This window comes from Podarcis muralis, chromosome 3 (genome assembly GCF_964188315.1).
Source record: "Podarcis muralis chromosome 3, rPodMur119.hap1.1, whole genome shotgun sequence".
NCBI lineage: Eukaryota > Metazoa > Chordata > Lepidosauria > Squamata > Lacertidae > Podarcis > Podarcis muralis.
The window spans coordinates 8455871-8471416 of record NC_135657.1 but is presented as its reverse complement, the minus strand read 5'-3'; the positions used below and the strand labels follow the sequence as shown (position 1 = coordinate 8471416).

At 42.0% G+C, this 15546-nt stretch overlaps 1 protein-coding gene across 3 annotated transcripts in view; it reads right to left on the bottom strand.

Moving 5' to 3' along the window:
* Positions 1 to 15546, bottom strand: part of XPO1 (exportin 1) — a 39301-nt gene that overhangs the window by 2522 nt on the left and 21233 nt on the right. For all 3 annotated transcript variants that reach the window (XM_028725176.2, XM_028725178.2, XM_028725177.2), the window contains 17 exons: positions 12215 to 12276; positions 12079 to 12123; positions 11804 to 11985; positions 11038 to 11086; positions 10835 to 10954; positions 10231 to 10359; positions 9694 to 9852; positions 8991 to 9188; positions 8338 to 8476; positions 7767 to 7948; positions 5583 to 5739; positions 5077 to 5240; positions 4213 to 4347; positions 3025 to 3208; positions 1484 to 1590; positions 1196 to 1390; positions 284 to 452 (listed from right to left, as the gene is read on the bottom strand). In XM_028725176.2, the coding sequence (XP_028581009.1) occupies positions 284 to 452; positions 1196 to 1390; positions 1484 to 1590; positions 3025 to 3208; positions 4213 to 4347; positions 5077 to 5240; positions 5583 to 5739; positions 7767 to 7948; positions 8338 to 8476; positions 8991 to 9188; positions 9694 to 9852; positions 10231 to 10359; positions 10835 to 10954; positions 11038 to 11086; positions 11804 to 11985; positions 12079 to 12123; positions 12215 to 12276 (2376 nt within the window). The remainder of the gene's footprint in view (positions 1 to 283; positions 453 to 1195; positions 1391 to 1483; positions 1591 to 3024; positions 3209 to 4212; positions 4348 to 5076; positions 5241 to 5582; positions 5740 to 7766; positions 7949 to 8337; positions 8477 to 8990; positions 9189 to 9693; positions 9853 to 10230; positions 10360 to 10834; positions 10955 to 11037; positions 11087 to 11803; positions 11986 to 12078; positions 12124 to 12214; positions 12277 to 15546) is intronic.

Here is a 15546-nt window from a genome sequence, read left to right as displayed (position 1 = left end):
CAAATCTGTTAGGCAGGTATACAGAACAGCCTCTTTTCAGAAATAGGTAAGAACACCCCCCCCAAAAAACTTGGCCCTCCAGATGTTTTGGGACTACAACTCCCATCATCCCTAGCTAACAGGATCAGGGATGATGGGAATTGTAGTCCCAAAAAATATCTGGAGGGCCGAGTTTGGGGGTGCCTGGTTAAGAATCTACATGCCCACATGTTCTAGGCAGAGGAGGATAGTTCAGCACAATTAGCTGACTTACTCAAGTGTTCAGAAAATTAGGATAAGTCACCTGTATCTGCAACGTTTCTCATTGTGTGCTTGAAAGCCCAAATGATAGAATCCAGTACTAGTTTGAACTGTGCAGGTGGGATGGCCAGGAATGCTGGGAAGCAATGGGAGTTTACTGCTTGTAGTAGCAAGAAAAAGTTTGTTCTGTGTTCAGGATATTCTTCAAAGTCCTAATGGCAGAGGAAGGAGAAAACAGAAAAATAAAAATAAATGTTAAGTTACACAATATAGTCTGACCAAAACAAATTTTTAGAACTTCACATTACTTTAAGAAGCACCACAAAAATAATCCAGGGCAGCAGCTGCACAACAGCTGCCACAGTTGTTCAAGAGCCCAAACCTAATTTTGAAAGAAGTTTCAAAACAATTCAAATCATGGTTTGATTTACAAGTTTTCAGCACTAGTGTGTACCTGAGGCAGACCAAAACTTTAAACTATACTCTAGCCTAGTTTAATCTACACTTTTTAACAATGGTTAAAACAATCGTTTCCTTAAAGTTGCTTCCAGTGAATGACTGAATACAGCAAGAATTCAATAAGCCATGAAATGAATGGAGAACTGTCAGAACATTTTTTGCTCAGTTTGAAGCTCTGGTATGCTTATTCAGGCAAGATTTTCAGAGATAGGTACCCTACATATGTGTCAGGCTTAAGTATTTTGCTTTTACTTTTTACGGAAAGGCAACCATTAAGTTTTTTATAAGGTTCCTTCTTAGATTTTATTTCCACCTCCAAGAAGAATAGCTCTAACAGCCACTACATGGCAAGCCTCTTCATGAACTGCAGCCTATAAATTCTTCACACAAACATTTAAAAGGAACACTACAATTTCAAACAGAGACAACTGAATGTGGTTCACAGCAGTGAAGAATCTCGAAGCATTCCTGTTTGTTGCAGGACTTTGTGAATTACCTTATTGATCATATTTAACGTGCATTCAAAGACAGCATCAAAGATCTGAGGTATTTCAGCAGTAATGTGTCCTCCCAGCTTGTTTACTATAATAGCCATTGTACTAAGCACTTCAGGCTCTCTGGCAGCTGGAACGTTCCTCTGGTAATCAATAAGAACTGCATCCAGCAAAGGCGGAACAAAGTTTTCAGCTACCTAAAGAGAGAGAAACGGTTGTACTGTAACACATACGTTTGAGTGTGCATTTGCCATTCATTGAGGTTGCGGACACTTGAGAAGTCCACTTACCATCTGAGGATCATTAGATCTGCTCACCCAGCCAGAAATTAGTTTTAAAGTTTCCCTTTTTACTGTTCTCATACTTCTGATCAGAGGTTGCTTCGTAACCATTTCTCCTGGAAGAGTTTGAGGTCAGTTACAACCCAGGAATACATACTTTGTAAAACAATTCAAAAATATTTTTACCCTCCCTTTCCACAGAACATCCCATCTAAAACCAAAAAAACAACGAACAGAAATATGGCAGATAAAATCCAGGGCAAAGCAAGCAGCTGTCAAAACCTTGTAAAAATCAATTTGAACTTTAAATTGACGTCTTAACTTAAGCAGAGGCCGGACCATGTATTTAGTTGAGATTCTTGCATTGCCGGGGGGTGGGTTGGACTAGATGACCCTCAGGGTTCCTTCCAGCTCTACAATTCTACCTCAGGGTAAAAGTTCTGACCCTTTTATTATAGCGGCTACTGGACAGCATATACCATCTTTGGTACAAATCCCACCTCCCTCCCCACTCCATCCTGTGAAGGCTTTCCTCAACACTGACTTTAACCATGGTTAATCTATTTTCAAACACAGAAACAAGAAAGAAAGAAAGAAAGAAAGAAAGAAAGAAAGAAAGAAAGAAAGAAAGAAAGAAAGACTAGTAGCAAGTTAAAAGTTTGTCTTAGCAATGGTTAAGGAATTGGTAAAGTTGCATATGCACCAACCCTTCGTGGAAGTTCGTATGACCCTTAAAGAAACTCCCCATCTTAACAATCAAAGCCAGCAAACTGAAAAAGGAGCATCACTTTCAAAAAAATGTCCGGCCTTTAACACTTGCTGTTGTATTGCAATGCTTCCCTGTGTGAAACCATGTTGATTCTCATGAAGGCAATTTGATGTGTTGTAGTAAGTTCTGTGACCACACCATGCAAGGGTTCCCCTATCCCATTCATTCATTAAATTTAATCTTGTTCTAGCCACCCTTTGCTTTTCAAACAACATAAACCATTCCATCACTTCATCCATGTCTTTTACCCAAGCTATCATATTTTTCGCTCTGTTAGACGCACCAGACCATAAGATGCACCTAGTTTTTAGGGGAGGAAAACAAGAAATAAGAAAGCAACGCAAAGCCTCCTGAGCGAAGAGGGCGTGCTCCCCCCTCTTCGCTCAGGAGGCTTTGCGGGGCTATCCCTGAAGCCAGGAGAGCAAGCGGGATCGGTGCGCACCGATCCCTCTTGCAGTCCTGGCTTCAGCGAAAGCAAACCTCCTGGCTTTCCCCCCACCTCCCGCTAGAGCCGCACACTCTTTAAAGGGAGCGTGGCTCTTGGGGGCTTTTCTGGGAGGTGGGGGAAGGGACAGAGCCGCACGCTCTGTCCCTTGCCCCACCTCCCGCAAAAGCCAGGGATAGCCGTGCAAAGCCTCCACAGGGCAGCAGGATGAAGGCTGCCTGCTGCCCTGCGGAGGCTTCGCGCCGCTAAGGCAGAAGCTAGAAGTTCTGGCTTCTGGGGTAGCCCGCGAAGCCTCTGCATACTCCAAATACTTATGTTAAAGCCAGTAATACTCACCGTTTGCCTGAATAGCTGCAGAAATGTTTTCACTGAGGCACTTGTACACATTCAGCATATCCAAGTAGATTCTGCCCAGCTGAATCACAAAGGGATGCCCAACAGCTTTACACGCCCGCACATTTGTTTTCAGAATGCTTCCCAATTGCTTAACAGTTTCAGAGTCCTTTAGGATATCAACGTTCTGTGGAACAGAAGGAAACCATATATTTCCTGCTACTTGATTCGGTATTTTATTCTATCATTTTATCTGTGTTGCATGTCACATAGAACACTACGTTAAAACTAAATGTTATAATAGTAATAGTAATAAATTAATTATCCTCCTCCTCCATGGCCAGCATGAAAATAGTCTGCTAGTTTGGGGGGGTGGGGGTGGGGAGAGAGACAGAATTCCATTCCTCCATTCCCAGCGCAGAAATGGCAGGCTGATGAAGCCATGCCTTTTCTATTAATTCATTAATTACATTTGGATACCACCCTATACCAGTAGATCCCAGGGTGGTTCTTCTATCAGCTGCATTTGTAACCTGCTCAATTTCCCCCCCCCCCCAGCCTGCATTTTGCTTACTAGGAGGGTGGTAGCAGCTTGTAAGTTTGGGGCGGGGCAGTGCTTAAGAAGGCTGCCTTTAGCCAAATTAGCCGATGCCTCTTTCACACACATAGCAAATGTTCTCATATTTCGCACCACATCTCCATAGAATTCCACCAGAGTCTTAGAAGGCAGGTCAATTTCAGCACTGCCCACCAAAGGATGGTTCCAAACGATATGCATAAAGCTAGTAATGACATGCTTCATCAGCCTTCTGTGAACTGGAAAAAAATATATACTCCTTTTGTCCACTATGCTCTATGAAGGCTGCTACAATTTTGCTATGGCGAAGCAGAAACTGCAAGTTACACGAGTCCAAACGGTAAAACTGAAAGTAAAATTAATGTGTTTTACACCCATACATGGAATGAAGTAGCTCATGTAACTTTACACAACTCGGGGCAATAAAACCTTTGAAAATTGGGAGTAATTTTTTTGAAGCATCACTGATTTGGGTGACCACTGCCATGGCAGCCATTTTGTGGCTGGTCAAGCCTTCATGGCAGCCATTTTGTGGTGGCTCACATGACACGCTCACATGTGCAAGTGTCTCCGTAGGTTCAAAATAAAGGAAACCCAATAGAGAATATACTTACTTTTGTGGCCTGTTGAATTATGCTGTCCCATACTTGATTAGGGAGTAACATGTATTTCTCTATCAAATGCTCTTGTACTGTCTGGTCAGTCTGTGCTCCAATCATGTATCCAACTGCTTCGTAGAAAGTATGCACCTAGTTGAGGTATCAAATGTACCAAAACATATAGCTGAATATGCTAAAATATGGTAAGCCTATACATGCATTTCAGACTGGTATTTAAAACAATTGCATTTATTTAAATTATCTGTTCAACGGTGAAGCTGCATATTCTTCTAAAACATATGAATTATTGCTCAAAAATAAGTAGGGCTTTTTAAGGACAACCTAAAAACACAACTTAAAAGGTTGACAAATAAATTTAGAGCACACATGAACTTAGGCTAACAGTGCACCAAGGAGTCGGATTTCCCACTATGGAACAAAGACCACCTACATTACTATGCAGAAAATTTGGCATTTATATAGCTATCTAGATGTGAATGCTACAGGACTATTTTGGGCAGAGGAGAACCTAACAGCAAATCAGCCAGTTGCAGCTTGCCTCTGCTTTGTACCATGCACATGTGTCCCAAAAGGTCCAAAACCACTGTTTTAAGTCCAAAAGTGCTCTTCTGTGAGTGCAAGAGCTTCTTCATATCCAGAACACTGACACAAAATTCATTCCAAGCTTTCTCCATACATCTTTCATTTTAAGTCAGGGGTGGAGAAACTATCAGCTCAAAGGCTGCACTTCCTTATAGGTCAAAACCTTATAGGGGCTACATTATCAGTGGGCAGAGGCAAAATTGACAGAGCAACAGATGTGTCCACCCTCAGGCCCAAGGTTCTATATTCCTGTTTTTATAAAGTTGAGTGACATACCTGTTGTGGTTGAAGGTCACAAATGATTGTATTAATGTTGTTGAGGATCTCATCAATGAATGGCATGACCTCTCCCACCTGGACTTGAACAAAGTGTCTGCGGCATTTCTGCGCTATTTTTATAAAAGTATCGCAAGCCATGTCTTGGACACCATCGTGGGTTTCTATAGCAGAGCAAGAGAAAAGTTGTGGATACAAAAAATTACTGTATACAACGTGCTGCTGTTTCTCAGGTTTCATCTTTCCACAGAAATCTTTGAAAAGTTGGCCTATTTCTCTTTCCTAAATTTAAGTAATATTTTGGTGTCTTCTATTTGGGGCTTAAGGAAATGAAATTGGAATAGAGATGCTACTCAGAATCTTGAGTCAAATGAACACATTCCTGCTTCTCAAAGTCCTATAACGTTAAGGTAGTCCAGGATCAAAAGCAGTTAACTATTTCAAAATTTAGATCGCAAGAAATATTTGTTACTGTGAAAACAAAGTGAGAATTCCAGATAAATTACCATGCATAAATTCAAACAGCTTGTTAACAACAGTCTTCAGAAATTTCCAGTGGGCTCTCAGAAACCTTGGATATTGCCCTACTATATACATTATATTGGATGCAATAATAGCTTTATTATCCTTCCCTCGCTTTTGCTCGCAAAGTCCCAAAAGGTCCTACAAAAAGAAAGAAAGAAAGAATGAATGAATGAATGAATGAATGAATTATGGAGTTGCACTGTTAGAAGTTAAATTTGAAAGCATTTTTTCCATTCACAGTTTGCATCATCCAGAATATTTTATAAAACCTCTACAAAGTCCTCATTTTTCTTTTCAATAAATGCCTGCATTACCGTACAGGCTTCTCCTTTTTTCAAATAGAAGGGAAGCACACTCTGGCCCCCGCTAAGGGGATGTGTGTGTGTGTGTGTGTGTGTGTGTTTGTGTTTTGATGGGGTTCTTTTGCATTATTACAATCTATTGCAAGTTGCCTTGAGGATCTTCCATCAAAAGGTGTTGTGCAAGTCTTAAAATAACTTCAGTTATTTTATTTGAACTGCCACTAGCATGTCTACATTTAAGTGTGTTGATTCCAAGACAATAATTGAGGCTGCATCAGCAACAGAAGCTGCGTGTTACCTTTATGAAATCCCGCCTTCCCTGGAGTTAACTCTGGCCACTGGTAAGATTAGCATTCCCTAGAACTTTTGTTCAGATACTGCTTTTTAAAACAGACTATGTTGCATCTCTTTCTGGAAAATCTGGTTTGCTTCCCCCAAGAGCTACTAACATTTCTCTATCCAGCTAAATGCTATTGTCAGAGCTGCCCTAGGTCCCAGCTCACAAAGGACCAACGCCAGTTCGTTGTTATATAAAACAGTCTTTATTGAAGCTCAGTTTCGCTTTCACAGCCGCGGCGCGCAGCTCTACGTCTCAAACTCTAGACCGCCGAAGCTCCGTCTGAGTCTCCTCCCCCCAGACACCAGTTTAAGACTCTAGCCTTGCTCCACCTCTTCCTCTGCTCTCTTCTCCTCTGGGCCCGCCTGTCCGCTGGGGTCTCGCCTCTCCTAGACTCTTCTGACGCTGAGTCTCCTGAGTCCTCCCCCTGCCTCCGGCGGGCTTTAGGACCTGGTCCCCCATCCGGGTTTCCTGCTGTCCCGCGCGCCTGTACATTCGAACTTGGCGCGCGCGCCCAGCCGGCCACCTTCCTCCTGACCGTTACACTGCTCCTGTCACTGCTTCCCCCTTCGGGGAGGCTAGCTGCACCTGACTCTCCCTCCGTTCCCTCACTCTGCGATGGAGGCGTGGCCACGCCTGACTCATCCTCTCTCCCTGCTGGAGGAGAAGCTGGCCCTGATACATGTGACTCTTCCCCCTCACTACGCTCTGGTGGAGGAGCTGGTCCTGCTCTCCCGCTGCTGCTTTGGGAGTCCCCGCTGGCCCCTTGCTTCTGGTGTGTCCCCCCTGGGACCCCCCTTGCCCTGGCCATCGGCGCCCCCCTCTGGGAATCTTCTGATTCGCTGGAGAGACTCATGGAATCTCTCGGGCCACTTTCATACTCCCCTACGCTGCCCTCAGATTCTTCCCCTTCGCTCTCCATCCCCTCTCTCCCCTGTGCCTCTGCTCCTGAGCCCCTGACAGCTATACATGGTGCTGACTCTGAAGATGGTTTAGAAACTTCAACTGCTGCAGAATTCAGCGCCCATGTTTGAGCACATCACACCAATCCTGGCCTGAATGCACAGGCTGCCAATTAGTTTCCAGTCCCAATTCAAACTGCCGGTTTTGACCTATAAAGCCCGAAATGGCTCAGGACCGCAGTACCTCAAGGACCACCTCTCCACATATGAACCAACCCGGACACCGAGATAATCATTTCAAGCCCTTCTCTGTGTGCCTCCTCCACAAGAGGTCCAGAGGATGGTAATATGAGAACGCGTCTTTTTTGCGGTAGCTACCCATTTGTGGAATACTTTCCCCGGTGAGGCTCACACGGCACATTTGTTACATATAGGTGCCAGGCAAAAACATTCTCTTTCTCCCAGGCCTTTGGCTAATTAATTGATGGCCTTTTAAACTGTGTGGGGGTGGGGGTGGCTGGGTCGTGTTTTTCTTTGTTCCTATATTACATATTTTTGTGTTTTCATATTGTAAACTGCCCTGTGATCCTCAGATGAAGAGCAGTGTAGAAACTTAATAAATACCTTTATTACTGTTACAAGAAACCTTTTCTCATCTTCTTCATGCATTGCCCCACTGATTGAGCCTATGGCCCAACATAGAGTGTTTAGATTTTTCCATGACCATTCGGTACCATTTACTTGATTGTGAAGTTTCTCTGTCATTATTCGCTCAGTATCTGCGTAATCCAAATGGGTAAGGTAAACTAGAAAAAGAAAAATTGGTCATCTATGAAAATGAGGATTACATATTCTCAGGGTTTCAGAGAAAAATCTATGCTTAAAAAATAGAGTTAATATTAAGCATGCATTAGCTAGATTTTTCTAAAAGCAATATAAGCCCTAGTTGGTCTCCTAGGCTAGGCTTCTGTAGGCATTTGTGACCTAATTTTCCAAGCACAGGATGACCACCAAGACAGAGCTAATATCATAAAGACTTTATCTAATAAGGACTGCATGCAGTACCTGAAATTAAAATCATAGTTGACAGAAGAATGTAGAACAAATCTGCATTAAATCGTTTACAAAGGACTACAAGACACATTTATGGCCCTGGGATGATCAAGCAGTTGCAGACAACTATTTTTTAACTTACCTAGTGTTTCTCTCATGTTTTTGTACAAATTGATAGAATCTGTGTCTTTCATGAATTCTCGGACAACTTCCCCCTGGTCATTTTCTACAACAAGCACTTCCTCTGGTTTTGCCATGCGGCTAACCATCAACAACCGCACCTATATTTGAAAGGGGGGGAGACAGAGAAACACACACAAATTGTATATTGCTAAGTTTTTCCGTACAAGAATATTGCTAAATATCTTTACACTTATTTTTTTTAACAAGCAGCAGGTGCACTCACCATGAGGCAGGCACACATTCCAATTAATGTCATCTGACTGCAGCAAGCAGGCTTCTTACCTTGTGACTTTATAAAGGATTGATACTGTTTTTATTTTAAGCGCCATGAACCATGAAAGCCCACCTAATATTTTTCACAATACTAGGGGAAACCCAGCTGGATGGGCGGGGTATAAATAATAAATTATTATTATTATTATTATTATTATTATTATTATTATTATTATTATTATTAAGAGAAATAAGCCCAAACTTTACGAGCTGAAGCAGTAAACTCCTATGAAATGATTTTGGAACTGCTTCTGAATAAATCAAGCCACCAGACATTCAGAAGAATGATTAAGCCCAACTATGACAGAGATTATAAGCAAGTTGCAAGATTCCTATTACCTTAGACAGAACAGGAAGATAAAGTTGTCTCCGGGGAGGAACATCAAAATGCTGAGTCCCCGAAAGTAATGGTGAAGCAGATGTTGAAAATGGGCTCTCTCTATATAGTTCAGCAGCCAGGTGATTCCAGTACTCCAGACAAATCTTAAAGATTTCAGTTTCTTCAACTTCAGATACCAGCAGCATGTAATGAAGGGCCTAAAGCAAATTTATGGTGATTACTTAATTGACATATGAAAGGGCTAAGCATATATAAAAACTGGCAACTTTAACATCTGATCAGTTTTTGGTGGAGCATCTCAAAAATGCTTTTGACTAAGTTCTCGGCCAAAAAAACACAAGTTCACATCCTTAGAATGAATACAAAAGGGCAACTGGCATTGTGTCAGCACTAAGTACTGACAGCAGGAGAAAGAGCTCTATTTCACAAGGTAAACGATTACTAGACTAGAAATGCTGGAGAACTCCCTTTGAGAACTGCACAGCCCAAACACAAATACTAGGACCAAGCCAACCGTGCAGCTGACAAAGGAGCTCACATTTGAGACACAAATTTACCCTGTCTACTAATCCAAGTTAAGTCTGCCCTCATGCTTTACTCAGTTCTTGACCCAACTTACTTTTCAGTAAAGACGATGAGATACAGAGGACACCAAAACAACAACACATACAAATAAGAAGCAAGCAAACTGGGAAAACTTACTTCCATTAATGTCTCCCTTAGATTTAAACGTTTTTCTATAAGTTGACCATGCTCTTTCAGAAAGGTACAGAGAAACAAACTGAGATTCTGGATGAAATTCTGCTCATCGTCTTTTCCATTGGAGTATGCAAGTCGAATATTGGTGTTCAAAGGAAGCATCTAAGAACAATAGAACTCAAAATTATAATCTGGCAGTCATGTAGATGCCAATGGTGTCATCAACTACACACACTTTGGCCCACTTCACTTTGGATTGCTGCTATAAATAGATCAATGGGGTTTCACCCCACATGGACGTTTCTGCACAACTTGGCATATGATCCACCGATAAGATTAATTAACTCCTTGAATGTTGCATACGGGGGGTGGGGTGGGGAATACTGGGATTCCATAAGATTTACTTCCAATGAACAAGTTGTTGCCTGCACTGGAACTCTTGGTATCCAGTTGAAGAATTTGAGAGGAACCAACTGCTTCAGAGTAAGAACTGCCACCCACTCTTAATATAAGTTTGGGAGGAGGAGGAGGAAAAATTACCTGTTTCAGCTGCATCATCGTCAAGGTAAAGAGTGTGACAAACTGTTCCTCATACTGACTTACACTGACACCAGCAATCTCTGTGAGGCACTTCAAGGAGACATTTCGGAACATAGGGACATTTAAAAACTGTAAAAGAAAAAATATGCATAGAAGTTAGGTACTCACTTACTAGCTACAATTAGCACCCCATTTTCCCTCTCAGTGGTTATTTAGGTAAAAGGTAAAGGTACCCTTGACCATTAGGGTCCAGTTGCGGACAACACTGGAGTTACGTGCTCATCTCGCTCTATAGGCTGAGGGAGCCAGCGTTTGTCCGCAGACATCTTCCGGGTCATGTGGCCAGCATAACTAAGCTGCTTCTAGTGAATCAGAGCAGCGCACAGAAATGCCGTTTACCTTCCTGCCAGAGCGGTACCTATTTATCTACTTGCACTTTGACGTGCTTTCGAACAGCTAGGTGGGCAGGAGCTGGGACCGAACAACGGGAGCTCACCCCGTTGCAGGGATTCAAACCGCTGACCTTCTGATTGGCAAGTCCTAGGCTCTGTAGTTTAGACCACGGTGCCACCACGTGGCTATTTAGTTTAGAGGAAATACTCACTTTGTATATTAGCGTGCTGATCAGCTTGGTCTCAAAAATATAGCCCAGTGGAATCCAGTTGAGGAATCGAAGCAAAGTTTCCAAAGTGGCATGAACAAGGGGAGCATTTTGAGAGTTTTCCTGTTAACAAAGCTACATATAAGCAAATCTGTCTTTATAATAATGTGACAATTTTACAAAGATTATATTGCAATAAAGCTTACCATCACAAATTGACACAGCTGAAATATCTGAGAGAACTCATTGCACATACTAGAAGAAATAGAGAAAAAAAATCAGCAACTAACAACAACAACAACAATTTTATTATTTGTACTCTGCCAATCTGAATGGGTTGCCCCAGCTACTCTGGGTGGTTTCCAACAAATAAAAAAACATTAGACTAAAATGCAACATTAAAAGTTGCAATATAAAATGCCTCTACCATGTTTAATACGTCATACTACTGCAAAGACTTTTGTTACTACTTTAGAGGTTTTGCAGGATAGCCCAAGCAAACACCAGCAGATTACAAAGTACCAATTCAAGCAAAGGCAAGAACCTGCAGATATGTGCAGTAAGCCTGGAACTTACATGCATTTAACTTGTGCATATTCAGCTTGCACGCTTGGCAAATAGTTAAATATCCAGGGGAAAAGAGACTTTGGCAATCCCACCCACCATTGAACCCAATGTGTTCTTGGACTATATACAATTTTGGCTTTAGGCACGATCCCCGGAACGAAACCCCCATGTAAGTTGTGGGCTTACTGTATTGCTTCTGAAGTCTATCTTTTAAGAGCACAAGTTGCAAAATTGTTTTATTTCTACATCACAAACTTAAGAGACATATAAGCTCTGTTTAGAGTTTAGGGAAAGAGGCAGTTGCAATATATTGCCTCCAAATATCTGCAAGGAAAGCTGGTGGATAAAACAGATGAGCAACAGCACACTTAGGTACAGTATATGGGGGGTGGGAACACTACTTGCCTGTCCTTTAAGTGTTTGGCTTTTACTTGAGTTATTTGTCCACTGGAAAAGTCAAACACCTCTTCACTAAGCAGTTTTAAGATCACCATGTTGTTCTGACAAAGGCTCTCACTCGTCCTGCTGGCCCCAACTATGTCACTGATGAATGTTGGCCAATGTTTTGGCCATTCTTGTTTCAGTATCTGCAAAGCATGAGAACCCCATGTGGTATAAGATTAGTTTTCTTCTGATAAAACCTTCATAACTAGTATTTTTAGGTCAGAGACGAAACTTACCTGAACAAGAATCATGTTTAACTTCCCTATGTATACTTTCTCTTTCTAGAGGAAGCAAAGAAAAAAGAGTTAGGGCCTGGTTTCACTTCATCAGAAAGAAGCCCACTTTCCAGTCCCTTAGAGAAATCTCACTTACTTCAACACATGATGGATCGGATGAAGTCTTGATAATTAAGCCAACAACGTATTTTTTGATACCTACAAAATATTTTTTAAAAGTTTGTAAACTATCAAACAACAAATCACTGATAAAACAGGATATATCAAGGAATTATTAAAAGCCCCAAGTATACAGTGTCCCTGAGTACATTTAAGCCAGGAATAGGCAAACTCGGCTCTGCAGATGGTTTTGGGACTACATCCCTAGCTAAGAAGACAAGTAGTCAGGGAAGATGGGATTTGTAGTCCCAAAACACCTGGAGGGCTGAGTTTGCCTACGCCTGCATTAAGCAGTAATGGGATAAGAGAACAGATTATCCTATGGACTGATAATTGATTAGAGAACAGGAATAGGAATAACTAAACAATCATCCCACTTTAGAGCGCGAAGGAATGAAGCCCCTCAAACATCTGCATTAGGATTGATGCCTTTTCTTAAGTTCCTAAATTTTGTGGACTTAAGGGTTAAGTGAAGTAGCCAGGATGGTGGATTGCTTCAATTTTTTTATGACGATGATGAAACCCAATAGGACTCTTAAAAGCCATATCCAAATTGAGAGAATGACAAATGCAGTTCAGTGTAAAGAGATACACATTGGCGCAAATATCCTAAATGCACACATACTGAAGGGGCCAAACTCACAGTGACTAACGAAGAATGCTCTTGAGGTCATGGCGGATGGCACAATGAAATGTTGACCCAGTGTGCAGCAGCTGTGAAAAAGGTGAATTCTGTGCTAGGGACCATTAGGGAAAGGGATTGGGGTGGGGAGAAGGTGCCAATATTATACACCAGGACAAAAGTCAGCAACCTAAGGCCCATGGGCCGAAAGCAGCCCACGAGGGTCGCTTAACCGGCCCATGAGCCACCCCAAACCGAGCCGCCCTCTCGGCAAGTCCCTGCGTGCTGCGCTAAACTGGTGTAGCACAGCATGGGGACTCTCTTCTGCGGCTCCAGAAACTGTGTCTGCGCATACCCAGACGTCGGAAATTGCATGTGCGCATGCCTGCGGCGCCAAAAATCGCTTCTGCACAGATGTGATTTTCGGCATCTGGGCATGCGCAGACGCGATTTCCGGTGCTGCGGACATGCGCAGATGAGATTTCCTGCATCGTGCTGTGCCGATCTGGCCCACGGAGGATGTCCATGGGAGTGATCCGGCCCATGCCCAGTAAGCCTTGCCGACACCTGCACTAGGAATACTGCCCTGCTTCTCTCATGCAACCCTAAGCCATGGTTTATTAAACAGTGGTTATTAAACCACCACTTAGCTTTATGTGTGAACCCTGCCCTTGGGCTTAACTATAGTTAATGGCGAACAAGCCACAACTTGAACTGTGGCTTGTTGTTGGCTTACAAACAGATGTAAAGTTCACTGGGTAAACTATGGTCAAACTGCTCTCATAAAATCAATTTCAGTTCCAGTGAAAACACTTTAGACTAGTAAATTCTTTATTTGTCAACTTAATTTTGGAATGGGTATCTCAAGCATGTCAACCTGCCCCGATAGAGAAAATTAACCCATGAGCTGAGAGCAAGGAGGAATTTTTTTGCAATAGACAATTTTCATACTGGCTGGTCAGATTTTATTTCATATATTATGATGAAAGAACATGGCTATTAGCTGCCTGTAATACATGGAAACCTGAGGAGAAGCCACCACCACCCCGATATACAGGTTGAACGTCTTCTGATATACCTTGCATTCAGGGAGTGGGAGAAAGGGGTGATGGGGAAACTATTCAGTTTATTAGTTTAACACCAATTTAACCATCATGGTTTCCCATAAAGAATTCTGGGATTGCAGTTTAGCAAGGCTTTTGGATTTATTTTAAAAACTGTACCAAAGGATGGCTCCATGGAGCCTTCTGAACGGGCAGCAATGCAACATACTATACCACGAAAAGCAACAGATCAATACACCCAACACTTGACATTTCATGCAGTCAAGACAGCCTTGAGGATTTCCCTTTCAGCAGGTTCCCCTGACCTTCAGAAGAGGCGGGGATGGGGGATCACCTTCTGCCATAACCCTACTATGTGCTTCTTTTCACTGAATCTTACACAAGTTATTTAAAATTTGCAAAGAATGAAGAAAAAAAACCAAGAGTTGCTAGAAAGGGCAAAGCTGTATACAAAGCTTTCTCCTGTCCTTCGCTTTTCCAACTACCAGCTACTGCTTCTGATTCTTGGCATTACAAGCAAGTCTAAAATAAGCCCATCCTTTCCTCACAGGGTGGGGCTTACTGAAAAGACTGTCACTATGGAGCAAAATCTTCCTCAATTTGCAGAAATTCACACTTAAAATAACTAATAGTATTTATTTTCAGAGTGACAGCTGTCATGGCTTCTTTCTTCAGCATACAATCCAAAATATTTTGCTCTTCTCTTTTGCACTCACTTGTATCCACTGCTGCCATTTCACTCATGCAATAAATGTCTGCTTGTGCAACAAAATCCCCCCCCCCCCCAACAATTCTCTCCAGGCCTTTATGCACCCTTAAAATATGCTTCAGAGGGCTGGGGGACCTTGGATACTTCCCATATTCACTGTGAAGACTAGTGCAATGCAGAATACAACAAATACCACACTTGAACTAATCTTACTTCACTATAAACTCTGCGGTATCAAACCAGTAATTCATCTACTGTCTCCTTTTGCTGTTGGGAAGAGGAAGACATGGAGTGGAGGAAGACCCACAATTGGTTTTGATTGGTGAGCAAGCATTCCAATGCAGAAGCAAGTAAGCGGTAAGAGACTTGCATTGACACCATGCACCCAGTGTATGAAATACCCCCAGGCACCAGGTGAATTTTGCAACTTGGCATGGCTTAACTGCAACCAAGAGTTGTATGGTTGCGTAATAGGGCGACTAGTGATGTCAGGTGAGAATATTCTCCAGAGAATATTCTCCACAAACTGTTAATTCTGGTGTAATAACCAGTTTTACAACCCACAATTTAAAAATCTAGTAAATAGTAAGACAAGCTTTGATACTGCCAGTGTAACTAATGAATAATAATTATTATTTTTTTATCCTGTTCCATTGCTGGGCATTATGTCATTCACCATTGGCAGTTCTGAAATGTGAGCTACAGAAAACTTTTGTTTTTAAAAAGCTATTCATTTAATTTGATGAACATTTGAATTCATATGTATTTCAACTATATGTAAAAGCCTTTTTTCTATTTTGGTGTGACCTTATTCTTAGTAATTCTATACCCTGGGCCATACAGTGCGATTTTTATTATTTATTTATTTACAGAAAGTAGCTTTAATGCTTTATACACTTAAAGTACCTAGGCAT